The sequence below is a fragment of the Pan paniscus genome, chromosome 4 (assembly GCF_029289425.2).
Source record: "Pan paniscus chromosome 4, NHGRI_mPanPan1-v2.0_pri, whole genome shotgun sequence".
Lineage (NCBI taxonomy): Eukaryota > Metazoa > Chordata > Mammalia > Primates > Hominidae > Pan > Pan paniscus.
Genome location: NC_073253.2, coordinates 123,578,609 through 123,602,167, shown reverse-complemented (window position 1 = coordinate 123,602,167; position 23,559 = coordinate 123,578,609). Strand labels below are relative to the sequence as shown.

Here is a 23,559-nt window from a genome sequence, read left to right as displayed (position 1 = left end):
TTACTGATCAACCAAAGAAAGAGAACAGAAGAGGCTATTTGGAAACGTAGGCAGCATGAGCACGACAAGGAGCGTAGAATGGCTGGCTCAGAAGATTGAACTCAGGCCTGCGGTCAGTGTGGAGCCATTGCAGGAGTTGTTGTGTTTGTTTGTTTTTTTTTGCTGTTGGTGGTGGTGGTGGCGGTGGTGTTGGGTTCTGCAGTTTTTTGTTGTTTTATAGAAGGGATGTGATGACTCTTTTGTTAAACTTCTACCAACATAAATAGAGAACTTGTGTGTGCCAGATACCGTGCTAGGAACTAAAGGTGCAACAGCGAGCCAGACAGACATGTCATGTCCTCATGGAGCTTACATTCTAATGTGCCTGAAAAGTAGTATTTTTTCATGTGATTAAAACATTCCATTAAATAAGTACTTCCCACAAAAAAATGACGAAAAATCACTAGTCAGGCAGGCATGCTTATTTATTTTAAGGAAGCGTTCTGGGGAAAGGGGGAAATGATAACACTGTCAAAATATGTCTCAGCCCTCCATTTCCATAGGCACAGATTTTCAAATGTAATCAGATGGACGTTTTAGAAAGGCAGCCCTGGTGGCAATGTGACAAGAAGAAGACATTCAGGAGATGTAGACATCAGTTGAGAGACTGGTGGCAAACGATGATGGCTGTGGAAGTACTGAGGAGGTAGAAATGGCTGCCACATTCTGCTTGCCTGTGGAGTGAAAAAAGGAGAGAAATAGGGGTGACTTGGGGATCACAATTTGGATTACTGAGAGAGAGTTATCAGGGAGATGGGGACCAGTTCATAGAACATTTGGCCACATGGAGCCTGCAATGCCCATGAGACATGGAGTTGTTCATGTCAGGTAGGCAGGTAGACATACATACACCCCTAAAGATCAAAGACAGGAAGGTGGACATGGACTTGGGACTCTCTGGCACATGGTTGGTTGAAATTACAACTTTTGACTTCTGAAGCAATAATAGTTTATTTTTATGAATAAGTTAAACATACAACGTAATATCTCTTGTCTGAAATATCAGCTGGCTAGTGGACAGTGATAGTATGGACAATTGTTTATTTTCAAGTGTTGAATGGCTAATAAATACTCCCCCTGTTCTGCAGATATAAATGAATGTGATGAAGATCCCAACATTTGTCTTTTTGGTTCCTGTACTAATACTCCAGGGGGCTTCCAGTGCCTCTGCCCCCCTGGCTTTGTACTATCTGATAATGGACGGAGATGCTTTGGTAAGATTTGGAATGACTTCACTGTCACAGTTCACGCTTAGAAACTTTAAAGCTGAATTGTAAACCATCATGCTGGTATTAATCCTAACAAAATACATGTCTATGCTAAAATATATCTGCAAGTTAAAAATTTAGGTCTCAAACATAAGCAATGAACAATTTTAAGGTACTTTGAATTATTACCACTGTTTCTACATTTTTATAAATTTTTTTACTAAAAGAAAAATTCTCATTCTGATTTATCAGAATGACTATGTTAATTTTGTTGTTGGCGTAGCTTTTTTGTTTGTTGGTGTATGTGTTGCTTTTGATGTGATGTAACTTACTGAAAGTTACCTCGATTGTTTTTCTTAGACTATCATGCAACAGTGAAAAAAGAGACTCTGTGTGGAAATCACTTTGATACTGAGCATGATTTCTCGAATTTTCTTAGCACATTATAAAAATATTTTAAGCATATTAAATAATTAAATAATTTTATAGCCAGGTCAATCTAAATTGGCAAATGAAATCAGCAATCAAAGATTTCCAGACCTGCCTTAACTGCTGATCTAGTCTGCATCTCGTGTTCTATAATGAGAAATGTTCTGTCCAAACAGTGTTACAAAATAATTCCATCTGTAATGTTTGCTTTTTTGATTAGATACTCGCCAGAGCTTCTGCTTCACAAATTTTGAAAATGGAAAGTGTTCTGTACCCAAAGCTTTCAACACCACAAAAGCAAAATGCTGCTGTAGTAAGATGCCAGGAGAGGGCTGGGGGGACCCCTGTGAGTTGTGCCCCAAAGACGATGAAGGTAAGAGCAATGACATTATCAGACAGCACTTTGTGTACCAGTTTTTGAATGTTTGCCAGAGTGGGTTTAACCATGTAATTTATGAATATTTTGAGAGTGAAATCATCTCCTTGCATATAAGTTTTGATGGTTCATTGAACAACCTAGCCTGAGAAACTTCTTTCAGCTTTTGAATAAGACATGTCTAAGCACAGGTGGAGTTACCCTTTTATTTCATTCCTCACTTCCAAGGTTAGTATTACTTGCTTTCAAAAGTATGAATTTGAGAGGTCCAAGGCAGGAGAAAGAAGGGAATGGAAATTGTATTCCAGGTTGCTGCAGGAGTCCCATGTGGGCATTGTATCGCAGGCTGTGGCTCTCAGAATGTTACATTAAATTCTGAGAAGCTGAGTCAGCACAATGGCCCTTTACAGGAAAAGATCAATAGCCTCAGGTCTCGTTGGCACCCATAAATTATAGGATAATTCCCAGCAAACTCCAGCTGGCTTGGCCTCTATGTTAGGGATGGCTTCTGAGTGTGATGGGCAGGGAAGTTCTCTTTAGCTGCTCAGCTTTAAATGAGCAAACAGAAAGAACCAGGAGCACTGAGCAGGTGGCACCCTAGAAGGTGGCCCTCACTAAATATGCTTTTGAAATAAATCATAAAAATAAAAGAGTCTTGTTATAGACAGCTTTGTAATGGAAACATAATTAAGTGTAATTTCATGTATGTTGTTCATCCTTTCTTAAGTTCTCTGATAATTTCAAGTCTTCAATAATGGAGAATTTGTATTTTTCTTTGTAGTTGCATTTCAGGATTTGTGTCCATATGGCCATGGAACTGTCCCTAGTCTTCATGATACACGTGAAGGTATGCTTTGATATATTTTATTCCTATATTCTTATTTAATACACACGTATTATTTTACATTTATTTTATAACTCATGCTAACTTTACTATATAACATATAGTATATTGTATTTAATGGATGTATATAACCCTTATTTTGTATCATATACGTTATACGTATATCATAAGACTATATCGTGATATATGAAATACATATTTCTCTGACAAAAGAAGTACTTACAAGTCTGTGTTGAATAGACATACACAGTACTGGCATATCTTTTTATTTTTATTTTATTTATTTATTTATTTATTTTGAGGTGGAGTGTCACTCTGTTGCCCGCTGGAATGCAGTGGTGCGATCCAGCTGACTGCAACCTCCACTTCCTGGGTTCAAGTGATTCTCCTGCCTCAGCCTCCCCAAGTAGCTGGGATTACAGGTGTGCGCCACCATGCCTGGCTAATTTTTTTTTGTATTTTTAGTAGAGATGGGGTTTCGCCATGTTGCCCAGGCTGGTCTCAAGCTCCTGACCTCAGGTGATCCACCCACCTCGGCCTCCCAAAGTGCTGGGATTTATAAGCATGAGCCACCGCGCCTGGCCGGCATATCTTTTTATATGAGGAAATTCACATGCAGTTCTATATTTTAGATGTCAATGAGTGTCTTGAGAGCCCAGGCATTTGTTCAAATGGTCAATGTATCAACACCGACGGATCTTTTCGCTGTGAATGTCCAATGGGCTACAACCTTGACTACACTGGAGTACGCTGTGTGGGTGAGTGTTGGCTCCACATTACAGAATTTTAAAGTTCTATTTTACTTCTCACATTCAGTAAAAGGTCTCTCAGGCACCCTGGGTGATGGGGGGATTTACAAATCCAGGATAAATAGCTAGTAGTGGCACCTTCTTCACCAGTCTTACATTTTCCAGTCAGACCTGATTTATGTGAAGATGGAGAGAGTTACCAACCTCTGTCTTCAACCAAACATACAAAATCTTATGTGTCCTAGAGACTTACAATTGCCAAAATCTCTCATTGGATAAGAAATCCATTTTACTTTATGCCCTTCCATGCCTGCTCTTGAAGCAGAGGACCACATTCTTCTGCTGGATTTGTCATCTTTAGGGCGAGTATTGCTGCCTGGGGGCCAGAGCATTGCACATTGATCCTTCAGACCCTCTGCGCTACATAGCGGCCAGCCAGCCAAGGCCCAAGGGATGCCAGGGTTACATGTGCCCTTCTCAGATCCTGGAAATGGGTGAGGGCCAAGCATGGGTCTTCCTGGGCATGCTCCTGTTAAACTAAAACATCTTTGTGGCAGTTTCTTATTCTTCTTTTTCAGATACTGATGAGTGTTCAATCGGCAATCCGTGTGGAAATGGTACATGCACCAATGTTATTGGGAGTTTTGAATGCAATTGCAATGAAGGCTTTGAGCCAGGGCCCATGATGAATTGTGAAGGCAAGTGATCTTTGTCTTAAATATTATTTCTTCTTGACATAGAAAGTGTTTTTTAATGTCTCAATATTTATTTATATTGCTTCTGATATTCTGCTGGTGAGCATACGGTGGGGTTTTTTGTTTTTTGGGTTTTTTGTTTGTTTGGTTGGTTTTTAGTTTTCCTTTAGTACAGTTAAAATAGCTGCTGTAAAGCCCTTGTCTGATCATTCCAGCATCTGGGTCATCTCAGGGTTGGCATCTCTTGATTGTCTATTCCCTTGAAATGGAGTCACAGTTTCCTGCCTTTTCAGTATATTGGTTAATGTTGGATTTATACTCTGGATATTGTGAATGATATGCTTCGAAATCAGTTATATTACTCTGAAGAATATTGATGTATTTGTCTTAGCAGACAGTCAACTCTGGTAGGCACAATAGCAGACCCTCAGGCCTGAGAAGGGCGGTGGCTCATCTGTCAGTTCTTTAAACCTTACTCACTAGCATTCTTGATTTTGCCCCACACATGCATAGTACAGTCATGCCACTTGAGCTGACTAGATGAAAAACAAATAGTATTTCTCCTTCCCTGGCATTCTTTCCTGGGTTCCCTTTCTTTAGCAGACTTGGTTGCCCTAAGATTCCCTCCCCTCCTTCCTCTGGATGGAATCTCAGAAAGTTTCTTCTGGAGAGTTAGCTACCGGATGACAGCACTGCCAGGCCATGGTCATCTGGAGGGTAATTTCAGAAAAACAGAAGCCAAATCAATGTGAAATTACTCCCTACTGGTTGTTTGCTCTGAGTTTCAGCTCACCACTAAAAACTTCAGGTAGTTTTTATATTCTTTCCGGAGTTTATAGCTGTTATTTTTAAAGATGAGTTTGTTAGGTACTAAATTCTGCATACCAGATGTGTAAGTTCTACTATTCTATTGCTTTGTGTATGACCGCCAAGTAAATGACATCAACATTTAGTTACACAAATAATTAGAACTCTAGGCTGAGCACATTCCTGTCCATTCCTTTGGTCAGATATCAACGAATGTGCCCAGAACCCACTGCTGTGTGCTTTCCGCTGCATGAACACTTTTGGGTCCTATGAATGCACGTGCCCGATTGGCTATGCCCTCAGGGAAGATCAAAAGATGTGCAAAGGTAAGGCCACAGACACGGGAGTAGTTCGAACTTTATTTGTCATGCTGGAGATACATCTTAATGATTTTATAGTTCTCAACTAATTTCTTCTAGAGCTTTACAGAAATATATATATGACAGCATTTTGCTAGTAGATTTCCATACCTAGATAACAAGACACATGATGGTACTTTTGTAAAACCAAGTCCGAGATAAGATGGGTTGAGAAGCCCACTATTCTCACACTCTTGGATTCTTATTAAAGCAAAGATTGCCCTTCCCTAAACTTCTTATCACTATGAGCAGTGCTGAAACTTACACATCTGGAATATAGCCAACAGCTGACAATGGCTGGGCTTCTCCTTTCTCTGTCCCACCATAAAATTACATGTTAAGTGTCAGAAGACCGCACCTGTGACTTAAAAGTACTAAACTACAGCTTGCTCCAGATAATTTTTTATTTTTATTTTTTGTTCTAGATCTGGACGAATGTGCTGAAGGGTTACACGACTGTGAATCTAGGGGCATGATGTGTAAGAATCTAATCGGCACCTTCATGTGCATCTGCCCTCCTGGAATGGCCCGAAGGCCCGATGGAGAAGGCTGTGTAGGTAAGCGGTAAGGGAAGGTGTCTGCTTATGTAAGGCCTCCACTCCCAGCCTCATTAATGGCACTACTCCCACATCATCTTAACTGCAAGCCAACTATTTTTCCAGCTGTGTTAAGGCAGTGATACAGCTAGCTTTCTTCCATCTCAGGGTCTCTGCTAATATAATAGGTTCTGGATTGTGGCATTTATGCCTGCTCAAGAATACATGCCCTTTTGATTTTTCATATTTTAAAGAAAATTGTAAATAAAACTATATGTGTTCTGTAGGTACATATGTAACCAAGTAAATATATAGAAAAACATTGAAAAAGGTAAACCCTAATTCATAGAAGGAATTACTGCTAGGGAAGACATTGAGATTAGAAGTAACTAGTCTGAGGTGATTTTAGCTGTATCTGTCAATTTTAATTTTTTTACAAAAGAGTGAGTTTCTGAACTATTCTGAATTACATGTGTCATATAAAAAATTATATATACAACAAATTATAATTGGATTTTTTAGTTTCTTTGTTAGATATTTCATTCAAATACAGTACTTAATAAAGTTAAAAATAGACGTACATAGGAGTTGTAGTTATGCAGTGGTTCTTTCAAAAACACTATTCTTCCAAGATCTGTTATCCCGGAAGATTAACCTAAACTCCTAAGTCATATGTGTTCCTCCAAATCTAGCACAGGGAAAAATGCTAATAACCATGTATGGAAGAAAGGAAATCAGCATTCTTAATCATCGTGTCTTCTTACTGTACATGAAATTTCTTTTCATTCATTTCTCTTTTAATTTATTTGAATGAAAACAATGTATGTATGTGCTATGTTTAATCAGATTGGCTAAAATACTTAAAAATGTGTTTTAATTTTTATGCATGGAAATTTCTTATTTTTATAACTAGCTGAATTTTATATTATACTATCTTTGTTACATTTAAAGATATGTTGTTGGGAAAGAGGGAGTAAGCACTGTGATCAGATTAAGAACACAGGTTTCTGGTCATGGATCTGCCATAAATGATCTGGATGACTTGCAAGTGATTCAATTCTCTGTTCTTCAGTTCCTTCATCTGCATACAGTGAGAAACTTGGTCTGCATGATTGATAGGAGTGGTGGGGGCGGGTGTTGGGAAGGGTGTATCTGCTCTAGCTCTAAAATTCTATCATCCTCTGAACTTACTTTTTCAAAGAAAAGACCAAGAGCAGCATTCTACATTTGTATTCTTTTCATTGTTAAACAGCACTACAAAAGATACAGGTTCTGAAACTTTTCTGATCTTCAAGCTTTTCATTATACCATGCTGATAGCTGAAATGTCTGCAAAATTTTTTTGATCGTCACAAAACTCTTTGTAGAACACTTTCATGCAAACAATGTGTTTTCACAACTAGAAATTCCAGTTTAAAAACAGTAAAAATATTATTACAAAGAAAAAGTATTTACAAAAGTCAGGATGAAAAATAAAGCCACAAAAAAAATCAATAAAAATGCCAATGCATGAAATTGGAATCAAACAAACTTACCCAAAAAAGTAGATTGCAACGGAAACTAAAAGTATTACAGTTAAGGGAATTAAAGTTATACAGGAAATCTAAAACCTCTTTAATGAAAACCATAAACCTAATCAGAGACAGAAACTTGACTATGCAATATATTATGCCTCAGTAATTATTTCTTCAACAAATAAATGAATCAAGAAATCTGATAAGTAGAACATTTTTTTAACGAGATCATTAAATTTTCTTCTTTAGACTTTGGCAGTCTGTCCCAACTTTTTAAAGTTTATCCAACAATCTTTGATTAGAAGATCAGGGACATAAGCAAATGAGAAAAGTATGGAGTGTTTTTGTAGAGACCCATTTCTACACTGCAGTGTGAAAATAGGTAGATGCAAAAGAGAAAATACTGGGATGCTATTTAATTATCAACAAACTAGTCTTCTAGACATGGAGACTGCCGGAGGTGAGGCAGGAAGAGGAGAAGCAGCAACTATCAGAGATTCTAAGGCTTTAAGAACTTTATCAGAGCCACACGACTCCCTAAATTACCTGAAAGCCCGAGTGTAGTGCCTCAAGGGTAGAGAGCATGGCAGATTTGGTGAGAGGATGTTCATACAACAAACATGAATTGAAACTACACATTAGGCCCACTTTAGCACCCGTGACCAGCTACACTATTTTTCAGCCAGTAGCTGAACTGGAGAAAATTGTTCAAAGATGAGTAATTACACAAGACCAGCGTAGGTGAAGCTTGTGCAGGAGAGTGGCATGAAGTGGGTCTAAAGGTAGGCAAATACCATGGAAAAGAATTTGGTTTTATGCTAAAAGTGTTATGGCAGAGTGACTCGGAGTATGGGCCCTGGGGATGGACTATGAATGTTAGCAATCTAGGTTCATATGTGCTAGCTCTGTGACCCTGGGCAAGTTGGCTTAAATATGTGCCTCAGATTCCTCATGTAAAAACAAATAGGAATTTTGAGCACACTTTCATAGGATTATTGGGAGGGTTAACTTAAAAAATTCACATGAAACCCTTAGTACAGTGCTTGGCATAGAGTAAAATTTCAATTAAGTATTCGTTGTTATTTCCTATTTTACACATTTTTAAAGATATCTGGCTGCCTTATAGGTAATGGATTTGAAGGAGGTGGTAGCAGAAACAAGGGTTTCATTTAGGTGACTGTCTTAAACACCCAGATGAGAGAAAAAGGAGGCTCAGATTAGGGCCACCATAGTGTGGAAAAGGAGTGGACAGATTCAGAAAATGTATTGGAAATAATCAACAGATTGGATTTCTGATGGATTGATTGAATATGTATAAAAGATAAGTCCCAGGATTTTTGCTTGAGTGACTAAAGTAAATTAGCTTAGTATAATAATTTACTTGATGCTACTGTTAACTGATATGGAAAAGATTGGAAGAAACAGGTTTCGTTGGGGACACAGAAGAATAAAAGTTCTGTTTTGGTCATGCTCAGTGTCAGATATGTTCTAGCTTTCCAAGTGGGAATATCAAGTCAGCAGACATATTTGTGAGCCATAGATGTAAATTGCTAGCAAATCGATAGTGGTTGAAAAATTATGGGATTGACTGAGAACACCAAGAGAGAGATCCTGGAGAGTAGGAGGAGCAGGGCTCCTTCCCAGGACACTGGACTCTGGTTGTTCCAACATTTAGAGAGACTATGAGGAGACTCTATTAGGAGTCTAATATTAGGAGACTAAGAAAGAGTAGCCAGCAAGATAGGAAGTTCTCCATGTCCGTGTGATGTCCTCAGAACTAAAGTGGCCACTTTTGTATGATGCTACTAAGATGTAGAGTAACATAGAGTTGTAATTAGATTTGGTGACTTCTTCAGGAGGTTTCAGTGGAGCACACACATTAAGGAAACAATCAGTGATGAGGAAGTGGAATTTATCGCCATGGATCATTCTTCCAGAAATTTTGTTCTGAAAGTGAATCAATACATGTGGCAGTAGCCATAGGGGTAATAGGTGAATAAGAGAGTTTTTTGTATTGTTTTAAGATGAAAGTTACTAGAGAATTTATGCTGAGGGAATGATTCCTTGAAAAAGGAGTATTGTGAAATCTGGGAAGGCAATCTAGAGTACCGGTGCAAGAGCTGGCCTTGGAGAAAAAACAAAGATAGTTTAGCTGTTGGAAGAAGACAAAAGGTTGAAAGTGAGGGCACAGCCCAGTGGTTCATAGGGGAGAGATGCCTGATGTGTCTGAGTGTGTAATGTCATTTTAGAAAGTGAGAGTGTGAAGATACTAAGAAGTATAGTAGGATTGTTGACGGAGGATCATGTACCCATTTGAGATTTGAGTCTTGAGTCTTGAGTCTTGAGTCTCATTGAAATGAAGCCTGTTTTCCTCTAGGCTGTCATGCTGCACTGGATTGGACACAGAGTAGGTAGAAGTAGGGGAGCATCGGGCAAGAGTGATGGACAATGGAAAGGTCGATAATTGACAATCCTGGTGCAGCCCACAAATTGTCAAAGGGTAGGAAGTAAATGCTGGAAATTAACATTATTTAGGTAGAGCAACATCACTCCAAGATACACCCTATTAAAGTTACAAATTTCAAGAGAAAAAAGAATCAGGCAACTTTTTTTCAACCTCTTCTCAGTAATTCTTTATGCCAATGTCAATAAAGCAAAATTAATCTAAGAATTTGAAGCACAAATTATGTACTACAGCAGAAGCTGTATTATACATAATCAAACTTGGAAGAACTCAGGCAGTATATCCTGAGTTCTTCCAAGAACGCTTTTAGTTCAAAAGCCCTTTTTGAAAAAAAATAATTCAGACAAATCAAATACAATTCAAAATCAGGGTGAATGACGTTAAGGATAGGATTAGACCAAGGCAACAGACCTTGCACCCTCAGATTCTAGAAATAATAAACTAAAAAAACTTTTTAATTCATAACTCATTACTTTTGTATATACCTTTAAATTTCTGAAGTAAGTGTTTTTTTTCTAAAAGAGGAAAAAAATAATCACAGGAGGTACATCATGGTGAATTTCAAAACACTAAGAAGAAAATGAAAATCCTTAAAACTTCCAGAGAGAAAAACCAGATTTCTTACAAATGAACAGTAACACTGGTTTAAAAAATAATAATAAAGGAGCTGTATTTTGAAAGCATTCTAAGGGAAAATAATTTTGAACTAAAATGCTATACTCAATCAAGTATGAAAACAAAAGAAGACATGGTCGGAAATCTGTTTTAGAATACTTATAGCCCTCTTAAATAATTACCGGCCGGGCACGGTGGCTCACACCTGTAATCCCAGCTCTTTGGGAGGCCGAGGCAGGCAGATCACGAGGTCAGGAGATCAAGACCATCCTGGCTAACATGGTGAAACCCTGTCTCTACTAAAAATAAAAATAAAAAAATTAGCTGGGCGTGGTGGCGGGCGCCTGTAGTCCCAGCTACTCAGGAGGCTGAGGCAGGAGAATGGTGTGAACCCAGGAGGCGGAGCTTGCAGTGAGCCAAGATTGCACCACTGCACTCCTGCCTGGGCGACAGAGCGAGACTCTGTCTCAAATAAATAAATAAATAAATAATCACCAAACTACATACACTAATTTTTTAAAATTAATTGAAGTGGAAGAAATAATATAAGTGGACCAATGGTGAGCCAAGAAACCAGTAAGCCTCATTAATTTAAACAGATGCTGATGGCACACTAAAAATCTAACAAACCAAAACTTCTAGATAACATCAACATGGCAGGTGGTTCAGGGAGAGAGCAGAGATAAGTAAATTTATGCAAAGGTGCTTACTATGGCCGAGAGCTTTCAAAACAGATACTTCTTGGCATTGATAGAAAATTATTCATTAAGAATGTGTGTTGAAGTTGTTCAGTGGTTTCCACTGTAAGAATTGAAAGAAGACTGTAACTTCCAAATATGAGTTCAGAGGGAAAAGGAGGGCATAGGAAGAGGGCAATCACACAGTAAATATAAAACAATATAAAATGTCAGGTGAGACTCTAAACATATCAGTAATCATGACAGATATAAGTGGTTTAAACTGCTGGTTAAAAGATAAATGTGTTTTTAAGAATTCTGCTAGGTTCTCTTTAATAGAATTGTAGTACCAAAATTGAAATCTGAGATAGGTTGAAAATAAAAATATTCAAGGCAAATACTAATAAAAGCAAAGTGCCTGCAAATATAAATGTCAGTAAATTTTTTAAAATTTTAACTATAAAGATGAAAGGAGCCATTTATCAAAAAGATGTAATTGTCATGCACTCTTATGCTCCTAACAACACAGCTTTGAAAAAAACCTCCAACAAAATTTACAAAATATCAAAAAAGCACAAAAAGTAAGGATATAGAGAATTTTAATGAAAACAATTTTGTTGAAGTAGGTTTATTTATCACCAACCAAAAGAGCAGTATTACTTAAACTTCCTCTCCCATTAACTACCCTCACAGACCATAGTTGTTCCTGTTTTACTCAAAACCAATTTAGCAGCTTGTCCTTTATTCCTGGCCTGTGAGGCTTTTACTGTACTCATCACCCATACCCAACACCCACCGTCCGTCTCCCCACACCTTTCTCTAATATCACAGAAACTGACATTCTTTTCCCCAGAGTTCCCGTCCTTGCCTGGTGTCTCAGGGCAATTCTATTCCTTTTGGAGGCCAATTTTCAATTCTATATATTAACACTATCCCTTCTCTGCAGAAGATAAAGAAAAGAAAGAAGAAGACAACATTATCTTAAGAAAGAACCCACCGAGAAGGATGAAGTAAAGCTAAAAATAAATTAATATTCACACATGACCATTTTTAATCTCATCATATTAGTATTTTGGCAAAGAAGTGTTAAATAAGATATAACCCATTAGAAGATAGCTTGTAAATTATAATTTTACAGTTTTCTCATTATTCATATTGTTTGTTTATCTAAAGATGAAAATGAATGCAGGACCAAGCCAGGAATCTGTGAAAATGGACGTTGTGTTAACATTATTGGAAGCTATAGATGTGAGTGTAATGAAGGATTCCAGTCAAGTTCTTCAGGCACTGAATGCCTTGGTAAGTTGACATCCAAATATATTATACTTGGTAGATAAAACATCTGTTCATGATGTCATCACAGAAGAGCTCCACATATATATTCTTGTCTGCTAAACAAATCCCCCAATCTCAATAATCCACATGCTTCTTCTTAAAGATGCACATCTATTAAAATGATGTATTTGTACATGTGTGTGTTATATGCACATCTATGTGTAATGTAAATAACAATCTTAAATAGTCTTTCCAAAATTAAGATTAATTAAGTTCTTTGGAAAATTTGGCTTTAGTAAAACTTACATCAGAGGATGATTTAATTCCAAAAGAAAATATTTGCAATATGAGGTAAGCTCTGCCACAATTAATGCAAAATAAATGCCATATTTCAAAAATGCAGGGAAGGTTACTTTTTATATTGTGGTACAGAAAATAAATGTTTTACAAAACCTTTTTATGGGAAATATAAATCTGGGACATTATATTTTATTTTAATGCTAAAATGCCTACATTATAAATCATTGTAGTTAATTATGGCAGCTGCAAAAAGTGTGCTGTAGTAAAATTCAAGGTAAACAAAGAAATAAGAGCAGTAAGCTGTTTCACTCATCACTTGATTTAACATAAAAAGAGTATTTCAACTATATCACATTTTTTCTGAATGACGTCATATGCTTCAAATTCCAAGAAATTTTTGATCAAAAAAACATTTTTTGTTTATTGTTATCTCTAATCTATACCTTTACTAACACAGTCTTTTAGGAAATAGGAAAAGTAACCTACATATAAAGTGTAATTTTCTGTTCATTTTATTAACAGTTTTGCTAGGATTGTTTATAAAACTATATTAAAGATTTAATTGGCTTTTAAATCTGAAAAAATCATTTTATTTATATTTTTAAAAAATCTACTCAGTCCAAGTATTTGAACAGTCTTTCAGATGTAGAAAATATGAGATATCAGATTGAATAAGTACCAAGCTCATAAAATATAGTCTAGAGTTTGCTTTCCAGAAACTAATCCTGGCACTCATTTGTTTAAAGGAAAATAATTTAATTTGATTTTCCTTTCACTTGTATTCCACAGAAATGGTAGGTCACTATCATTTAGTTGGCAATGGATTGGAGGAAAAAATCTATTTCTAAAGTATAGTATCACTTTTTGTCAAATTTAATAAACTGTAGTCTGTAGTGAAAGAGTATGCTATGAACTTAACTGCCAGCAAAACTTAAATAATTAAGACATTAAGCTGTCTTAATTATTCCTAAGGAGGAAATTCTTGACTGCCCTGCTTAATTTGAAAGCCAGGATAATGAAATGTCAGTTCCGCATCCTTAACTCTTTCTACTTTGCCATTTCAGACAATCGACAGGGTCTCTGCTTTGCAGAGGTACTGCAGACAATATGTCAAATGGCATCCAGCAGTCGCAATCTCGTCACTAAGTCAGAATGCTGCTGTGATGGTGGGCGAGGCTGGGGCCACCAGTGCGAGCTTTGCCCACTTCCTGGAACTGCTCAGTACAAAAAGATATGTCCTCATGGCCCAGGATATACAACTGATGGAAGAGGTAAGGAGTTGAGGAAATTTATTCATATAATCAACACATTAAATTTTATGAATTCAGATAAATGTGAAGGAAAAGTGAAAAATTGATACAATCAAAAGAGTAGCTAAAATGTTTATACCTTGATATTTATATTTGATGTGTGTTTTCGTATATATGTATATAGAAAGAATAATCTTTGCTAATGCTTTAGAGATTTTAGGAGTTAATCTTCATATCAGACCTAAGGGGTAGAATGTATTATTCCCATTTTAACAGATGAGGAAAATGAAGCACAAAGCTAAGGTAACAATAAGTAATTTTCCCAAGATCACACACTTTTTAAGGGATGGACTTTGAGGGGGTAGCTTTCTAGATTCCCCCCAAAATCATTCATGCTTAGATTGCAAAATGGGTAGTCTTAAACAGGGCTTTCACCAGAGTGTCCCTTTATCCCCTCCCATCACTTGAGATTATTTTTCCGTCACATCCATGTTGCTGTTCACCTGAATGATGAACAGGTGCTCCAGTGCTGTTAGGAATGTTTGCTGTTAGTTATCTCATCTCCATTTCTTCATTTCTCTTTGATTCTAACCAGTTTTACCCTTGCATGTATGTTAACTCCTGATTGTTTTTGTTGTTTTGGTCCACAGATATCGATGAATGTAAGGTAATGCCAAACCTCTGCACCAATGGTCAGTGCATCAATACCATGGGCTCATTCCGATGCTTCTGCAAGGTTGGCTACACCACAGACATCAGTGGAACCTCTTGTATAGGTAACGATGGGCACCTCTATATCCAGGGGTTTGGGGGCTAATCAACTACTGTTTCCTGCAAGTCACTCATTATCAGTAGAGTGTCTTTATTATGGAGCTTTGGAATATATATTTTATTAAAATGTTGCCATCCTCTCAATAATGTGCTTCTTAATCACACAGTACTTGGCCTTTGTCCAGTAATGTGGGATGTAGAATTGTACACTTCATCAAAAAAAAAGTCTGTTCAATCAAGGAAACAAAAATCACAAATACATACTTTCAACATTTTATATTTTAATTTAAAATTTAAAGTGCACATTTGTTTGTCACTCTTTGAAGGAAAAGGGCTTTTTCTTATGAATATGTGTGTTTGTGTATATTAAGAGAATGTTTTCCATGTTTCTCTTTGCTATTATTTTGCATAAAGTATACCAAGTAAGCATTACCTAAATAAAATTTCCAGCTGCGGAGCAGTCTCAGTACAGAATCCTTCTACCATTTTACAATTTATTTTTCTTATTCGGTTTTTTATTGTCTCACTCACACCAATATATGACAGTCGTGGGGCAGAAAGGACTTAGACTTTTGTCGGGTCTTTCCAAAGTATTCAACTTCATTTTTATTAAAGAAAAAATTTTTTTTCTCCTTTATATTTCATTAGCTTACTGGATATTCTATCAAATTACCTATGTCAATAACAAGCACACTTGGCATTAAAAGGTTAAGAAAATCCAACTGACTTCTTTGAAACAGAAGAGCATGAGTAATAGAGAATAGGCCATTAATCATAAGCATTCAGCATTCTGTGGGCATCAACACCGTATGTTATATGGAGGAAATGGAGATTGCTATCACTCAGAGTCCGAGTAGGAAAGAGATGGCATATTTCAAGGAGGACAATTCAAGGAGGGTCTAACAAAAAGACTGTCTATACACGTGTGAGCAGTGTGCACAAAAGCCAGGAGGCGTAGTGCTGTGTGCTGGGGCTGTACTACCCCTGGGCCAAAAGAAAAGAGTCAGAGGTTATTGGAACCTAGAAAAAGAAAGTTGTGCTCAGAGGACTGCCTTGAGAGGACCTCTGACAGCTGCTCCAGTGACTCAGCCAGCCTGAGCCTATCTTGCAGGGAGGGAGTTGAGGAAATAAGGGCCAGACAGAAGACAGAGGGCAAGGGAGAGCCTCCGGATGGAGTCTGTAGAGCTCCATCTCCTGGGCCTGAGAGCAGGATGGACCAGGGTGAGGACTGAATCTGAAGGGGAAAGTGGAAGGTTTCCAGCACCATCTGTGATCCCACAAGATGCTTAAGGGAGCCTCAGTAAAGAGAGTTTAAAAGAACTTGTGCCACATCCATGTGTCAAAAACAGAGAAACTCTTATTAAGTTTATGATTCTCAGGTTGTAAACCGAAGTATATTAATCTAAAGAATTTAGTAATTTTGGACCCAGACAGTTGTCTAGACATCAAAATATTTACCCAAGATCCATAGATTGATTTACAAAGTAAACCCGCATGTTACTTTAGAAAAAATCCTTCTGTGCATCATTTCTCTCTGGCTATATTCCACTTTAAGTTGAACAGGAAAAACAAAAAGAATGAAGTGAGAATATTGGAAGGAGGAAAGAGTCTGGTTGTTTCTTTTAACCAGTAATTTAATCTTCACATCACTTTTACTTAGACCTTGATGAATGCTCCCAGTCCCCGAAACCATGCAACTTCATCTGCAAGAACACTGAGGGGAGTTATCAGTGTTCATGTCCGAGGGGGTATGTCCTGCAAGAGGATGGAAAGACATGCAAAGGTGAGTGAAGAGTCTCTGACAATCCTGACCCTAGTCTTTATCTTTTCTTTCAAATTTAAATATTAGATTATCAGGAATTATGCCATGTGCATCACCTTCATTAAAAGGTCCCATCCTAGTGGCCATGTTATTGCTCATAGAAAAACTCTACCAATAGGCTCATTGCAGGAAGCAGAGAGGATTAAAACCCAAGTTAAAACAGTTTGCTTCTTATAGAAAACTGCATAAATTTTTAAAAATAAAATAAAACAAAAGTTTTGGTGTGGGAAGAGATCAAAACAAATCACTGAAATAAGATATTTGTTGTTGTTGCTTATCTAAGCTTTTATTTCTCTAAGCTACCTTTATTACAGGTTTACTGTGGAAAAGTGAAAATGGATAGGTAAATTTAAATTTTTTGCTTAGGTAGTATCAAAAGTAATTATTTATCAAGCTAAATTAGATCATTAAAATAGCTTCAATACTGTACACATATATTTGATTTTATAGTAAGCCTCATCAGAATGAAATCAATGGACTGAGCAAATTTTTAAAATGTAGATTATTCTCAGTAAAATGAGGTTTTATTTCCAAGGCATATCAAAAAAAAATTAACAGCAAGCACTGCTTGGAACTGTTTAGTGAACTGATATGGGTCCGTGTTGTACATTGTTTATGACTAAAGACTCCATATCAAAAAAAAAATGAGTATGACTAAAGCATTTTTTAAGCTGTAAAATAATGAATTAGTCTTGCCTACATCTTATGTGGTACATTTATTTTAAATATAGTTTCCAAATTAAGTTTTAGTATAGCCAAAATCAAATTTTGAGTTTTTAATTAGTAGGGTCCAAATATCAATACCATTTGTGACTAGAATTACAGATGTTGTATTTTGCTTCCTCTAATATTAATGCCCATGTTTTCATCTGAATGTGGAGACTCTTAGTGTTTCTGTTCGGACCTTCATCAGTTTCTAGATTCTGTTTCATTTTTATTTAATCCTTCCTTTAATAGGAATCAGTAATCAGCCATGTACTATACTGCATTCAATGCAAGAATTGTAACCTTTAGATAGTAGCTTTGAGAACAGTTCATGGAAACTGCTATGATTCTGCCATTCAGTTTCTTATGTTATATATTGCCTTAATTGTCCTATCATCCTAGCCCCTAATATTTATTCTGCTTAAATATGTGAAAAGAAACTGTTTGCCATATGCCTATGGAAATCTACGAAGTTTCCAGCAAAAATCTAGACAAAATGCTTCTGTGGCTTCACAAGAAAGGAAACATAGCCAGATAGTCTACTGTGATTTTCATTGGCTTCTCTCTAATTTCAGACCTTGATGAATGTCAAACAAAGCAGCATAACTGCCAGTTCCTCTGTGTCAACACCCTGGGGGGGTTTACCTGTAAATGTCCACCTGGTTTCACACAGCATCACACTGCTTGTATCGGTAAGACAAAGTTACAAATGGGAAATTTTACAAACTTCTAGTAGATGCATAAAAATTATATTTAAAATTATAAACAGAAGAATGTCCTGGTATTTATATTCCATAACCAATACCCTATAATTTGTGGTCTAAAGAAGTTGCTAATAATATAGATATTTTCAAGAACAATATCCAAAGGGAAAAAAAAGGCCTTTTTAGTCCAAGCACCTGCACAGTAGCCATATTTCAAGCAGTGCCTTTATATCACATTCTCAATATAACCTTGGTGTTCAGACAAAATATGATTAAAGGCTCACTGTAATTTAGAACATGTTAACAAACATATTGAGCTTTTATTTTAGAAGACACATGTTAAGGAACTTTAGTCAGTGTGCCTTCAGTCACTCCAAAATATGCTCAAATCTCAAACCTCTTAAAATACACTTTTTCTTACCACTTTTGTCTTTAATATGACAGTGAATTTTGGTATAAATTTTCCCAAAATGCCATTTTCACATCATGAAACTTAGGTTTTCATACATTGCTTTTTACTTCCCATGAAACTTAAGACATGTTATGATTGGAAAGTTTGACGCTCTGCTTCTTGATGCTTTGCCAGACAACAACGAATGTGGGTCTCAACCTTCGCTTTGTGGAGCAAAGGGAATCTGTCAAAACACTCCAGGCAGTTTCAGCTGCGAATGCCAAAGAGGGTTCTCTCTTGATGCCACCGGACTGAACTGTGAAGGTTAGTTGATTTGCTCAAAAATTCTTAATCTAATAACAGTAAACCATATATATTTTTAACTTCCAAGACAAATTGGTATAATCTGAAAAAAAGAAAAAAAAGTATTGAACAAAATAGGACCCAGCAACTTATTCCTGGTCATAAATTTCTATGTATCACTTTGGGGACAGAGGGAAACTTAAATGCAGTGAAACAAAAGTTCTGTGATTACGAATTGACTTTTAAAGCAACTGTTGACTAATCATGGATCTGAGAAAGAATTGAGTTGAAAAAGAATTCTGTGCCTAATATGGTTTGCGGTAGTGTACAAGCATACCAGAAAAAAATAATAATTGACCTTTTGTTCCATGATTCTTAAATGTATAAGAATTAAATATAAAAAGAATCTGTCATCAGAGAGAATTGAACAAATGTACTGAACGTGCTAAGGTGAAATGATGGCTGTTTCTGTTTTTTACGAGTCAAGCTCCTGCTTCACTCCTTCACTTTCCTACAGTGGACCTTGGTCTCCTCTGCAATAACTATTTCCTGTAAAATCCAAGGGAACATTTAAGTGGGAACAAAATAAGAACATGCTTGCAGTTAAGAAAATTTCATCTAGTTCTTCACTGTTTATATTGCAAGTGGCAGTGTATGACAAGAAAAATGTATTAGGATTAGTGTCTTATAAACACCCATGCCAGAGATTATGAGACTATATTTATTTCCCTTACATTCTTATATCGTATTGCAATTTATAGTTTTCTTGATTTTAATCACCCTTTTAACATTAACTATTCTTAGAAATATATGATTTGGATTTCTAGAAATATATGTTAAGTATTTAATTTGCTCTCTGTAAGGCTTGTGGGGCTTTTATATGTATCTCATTTTCAGCAAAGAAAAATTCAGTTTTTAAAATGTCAATTTTAATATTTTATCTTTCAAATCGTTGAGACGTTGAAAGTATTCTTAACCTACAGCTGTTTGCCACATGCGAGTTCAGCTCGTGACCATCCCCATAAGATACCATTTATTAATTATCCATGTAAATTTGTTACACCCCTCAGACATGCCAATTTTATTTTACTCTTTATGGATAGATTTCAAATATTCGGTTGTCATTCCAAAAAAGCATACATAAATAAAGAAATTATTCCACATGTATAATAATACCACATCTTGTCTAAAAATAACATATTTAAATACTTAAGAGGGATTTGCATCTAATTAATCTTGAATGGTAATAAAAATTTTTACATGCAATATAATTGTACTTTTTAGGTATCTCTGTAATGCTTCTATCCTCCCAAAAATGAGGATTGTATCTCAGTCACTTTCAAACTTACTGGACTATGCAATGCAAATATATATATTTTTTACATATATATATATATGATTTACCAAATAAATCATACCATAAGCAGTTAATTAGTTCAAAATGTACAACATTTGTGGTTGCTATGGTTGACTTGCTGAAATTGAGATGTTATTTAGAGCACTGACATGCCGTGGTCTGGTGGAGAGCAGAAGAATGAGCTGGTCTCTTATCTCAGAACTGTTCCCTGCACCACCGCTGACTAATACATGGGACCTGGAAAAATGACAGCCTCTCTATGTGTCATGTCTTGTTTGTTTGTTCCCATGATAACAGTTACCCCAGGTTTTGTTTGGAGTGCATTTAAAAATAGTAGAAGAAAGGTGACATAAAGGTTTTGCTGGGCTTGTTTTTGCAGATGTTGATGAATGTGATGGGAACCACAGGTGCCAACACGGCTGCCAGAACATCCTGGGTGGCTACAGATGTGGCTGCCCCCAAGGCTACATCCAGCACTACCAGTGGAATCAGTGTGTCGGTGAGTGCTCTTTTCTTCCATCGCACTTGCTTTTCTCACCTGAAAGTGTCTCTGAATAAGATGAACAAATTGTGAGGGTTGAGATTTCAGTATAGCCTTTGAATTTTAGACTTTAAACCCAGCCCTTAAGACTGATGCATGGGGACTCATTCTGCTAGTGTGTATGTTTGAAAATATCTATTTAAAAAAAAGTTTGTTTTTAAGTACCGGGAAGTTAACTTAACTAGAGGTTACTTCATTTTAAATATCTGCTAAGTAATTTTAAGTTTCTGAAGATGATGTCAAGAATCATCATCTTTGTTTGCGAAGGTCAGCCACTTTTTTGTCTGTAATTTAATATATTTAGATTTCCCATCCATTCCCCTCATACGAATCTAAAGGAATTCACATCAACTTAATGAGGACAGTCCATGTGTGCTCTCCTGTCACATAGATTTAATAAAGGATGGGAAGTGTTTTAAGGTTGAAAAAGTACCTACTTACAGCAAATGCTGTTGGCAACTCTAGACAGAAGTGTTTGTAAAATAAAATACGTGGCTCTCAGTTCTGTTCCTTGCATTGATAATAGTCGCTGAAATTCTCCTTTTAAGGAGTGATTGATCAAAGAGAACATTATTCTCTACTTGGATAGCCAGGTGACTTACTTAGCATATGCCTAATTTCTTGGCTCCTTTTGAATGCGCTTCACAGACACTCCAACCAACACATTTTGACGCTAGGTGCTGGCATAACTGAGCAGAAAGGGGCACTGTGGTCCTACAGAGAAATATCAGGATGCTTCCTGTTTCTGTGTAGTAATTCAAATTACTTCACAGGTTATTCACATATTGAATTATTGTGATCCACTAAATAAATTAGTCTGATTTTATCCTTTGTGGTCTTCTCAAAAGAAATTTCTAGTGACAGCTAAGTGAATTAAGAATAAAAAATCAAGATAAATTTCAGTGGAGGGAAAATCATGCCAGGTCAAAGACAGATGCTTTACCACACCACGAATATACACTCATAGGAGTGTAGAAATGCAGAAATCAATAAGTGATCAAAAGTTAAAGACAAGACAGTTTCAAAAAATTATTTAAATTACCAATTAGGCAGTTATTCAAAATAACTTTATAAATTTAATTCACTTTTTTTCCTCTTCATAGAAAAAAACTGTTGTAGAACTCCTTATGCCCAGATTTATTGATTCATAAACAAAGGCAAAGTGTATGGCACACTCTTTAGAATATCAGAAACAGTATTTTTTACATAGCTATTAAAATAATGTAAAACATTCTGTAGGTTGCCTATTCACTCTGATGATAGTTTCTTTTGCTATGCAGAAGCTCTTTAGCTTAATTAGATCCCATTTGTCAATTTTGGCTTTTGTTGCAATTTCTTTTGACGTTTTCGTCATGAAGTCTTTGCCCATGCCTGTGTCCTGAATGATGATATTGCCGAGGTTTTCTTCAGGGATTTTTTATTTTTTTAGGACGGACTCTCGCCCTGTTGCCCAGGCTGAAGTGCAGTGGCATGATCTTGGCTCACTACAACCTCCGCCTCCTGGGTTCAAGTGATTTTCCTGCCTCAGCCTCCTGAGTAGCTGGGATTACAGGAGTCTGCCACCATGCCTGGCTCATTTTTTGTATTTTTAGTAGAAACGGGGTTTCACCCTGTTGGCCAAGGCTGGTCTTGAACTCCTGACCTCAGGTGATCCACCCGCCTCAGCCTCCCAAAGTGCTGGGATTACAAGCATGAGCCACCATGCCCAGCCTCTTCTAGGGTTTTTTATGGTTTAGGGTTTTAAGTCTTTAATCCATGTTGAGTTAATTTTTATGTAAGGTGTAAGGAAGGGGTCCAGTTTTAGTTTTCTGCACATGGCTAGCCAGCTTTCCCAGCACCATTTACTGAATAGGAGATCCTTTCCCCATTGCTTGTTTTTGTCAGCCTTTTGTCAAAGATCAGATGGTTGTAGATGTGTGGTTTTATTTCTGAGGTCTCTGTTCTGTGCCATTGGTCTATATGTCTGCTCTGGTAACAGCACCATGCTGTTTTGGTTACTGTAGCCTTGTTGTATACTTTGAAGACAGGTAGCATGAGGCCTCCAGCTTTGTTCCTTTTGCTTAGGATTATCTTGGCTATACACGCTCTTCTTTGGTTCCATATGAAATTTATGGTAGTTTGATGGGAATAGCATTGAATCTATAAATTACTTTGGGCAGTATGGCCATTTTCACAATATTGATTCTTTCTATCCATGAGGATGGAATGTTTTTCCATTCATTTGTGTCCTCTCTTATTTCCTTGGGCAGTGGTTTGTAGTTCTCCTTGAAAAGATTCTTCATATCTCGTTTGCTGTATTCTTACGTATTTTATTCTCTTTGTGGCAATTGGGAATGAGAGTTCATTCATTATTTGACTCTCTGCTTGTCTATTGTTGGTGTATAGGAATGCTTGTGATTCTTGCACATTGATTTTGTATCCTGAGGCTTCGCTGAAGTTGCTTATCGGCTTGAGTTTTGGGGCTAAGACAATGGGTTGTTGGGTTTTTGTTTTTTTTTTTTGTGGTGGAGTCTCACTCTGTCGCCCAGGCCGGAGTGCAGTGGCACGATCTCAGCTCACTGCAACTTCCACCTCCTCCCTGCAACTTCCACCTCCTCCCTAGTAGCTAGGATTACAGGCGCCTGCCACCATGCCTGGTTAATTATTATTAGTTTATTATTATTATTATTATTATTGTATTTTTAGTAGAGACGGGGTTTCACCATGTTGGCCAGGCTGGTTTCGAACTCCTGGCCTCAAGTGATCCACCCGCCTTGGCCTCCCAAAGTGCTAGGATTACAGGCATGAGCCACTGCGCCTGGTCAGATGATGGGGTTTTCTAAGTAGAGA

At 36.9% G+C, this 23,559-nt stretch overlaps 1 protein-coding gene across 1 annotated transcript in view; it reads left to right on the top strand.

The window, feature by feature from the left end:
• The window catches only part of FBN2 (fibrillin 2), a 280,535-nt gene that overhangs the window by 245,762 nt on the left and 11,214 nt on the right, over positions 1-23,559 (top strand). Inside the window, exons 49-62 of the mRNA XM_003826666.7 lie at positions 1,128-1,253; positions 1,897-2,049; positions 2,834-2,899; positions 3,529-3,654; positions 4,224-4,343; positions 5,351-5,473; positions 5,932-6,063; positions 12,485-12,610; positions 13,951-14,157; positions 14,787-14,912; positions 16,568-16,690; positions 18,010-18,126; positions 18,725-18,853; positions 20,569-20,688. Of these exons, the coding sequence (XP_003826714.3) occupies positions 1,128-1,253; positions 1,897-2,049; positions 2,834-2,899; positions 3,529-3,654; positions 4,224-4,343; positions 5,351-5,473; positions 5,932-6,063; positions 12,485-12,610; positions 13,951-14,157; positions 14,787-14,912; positions 16,568-16,690; positions 18,010-18,126; positions 18,725-18,853; positions 20,569-20,688 (1,794 nt within the window). The remainder of the gene's footprint in view (positions 1-1,127; positions 1,254-1,896; positions 2,050-2,833; positions 2,900-3,528; positions 3,655-4,223; positions 4,344-5,350; positions 5,474-5,931; positions 6,064-12,484; positions 12,611-13,950; positions 14,158-14,786; positions 14,913-16,567; positions 16,691-18,009; positions 18,127-18,724; positions 18,854-20,568; positions 20,689-23,559) is intronic.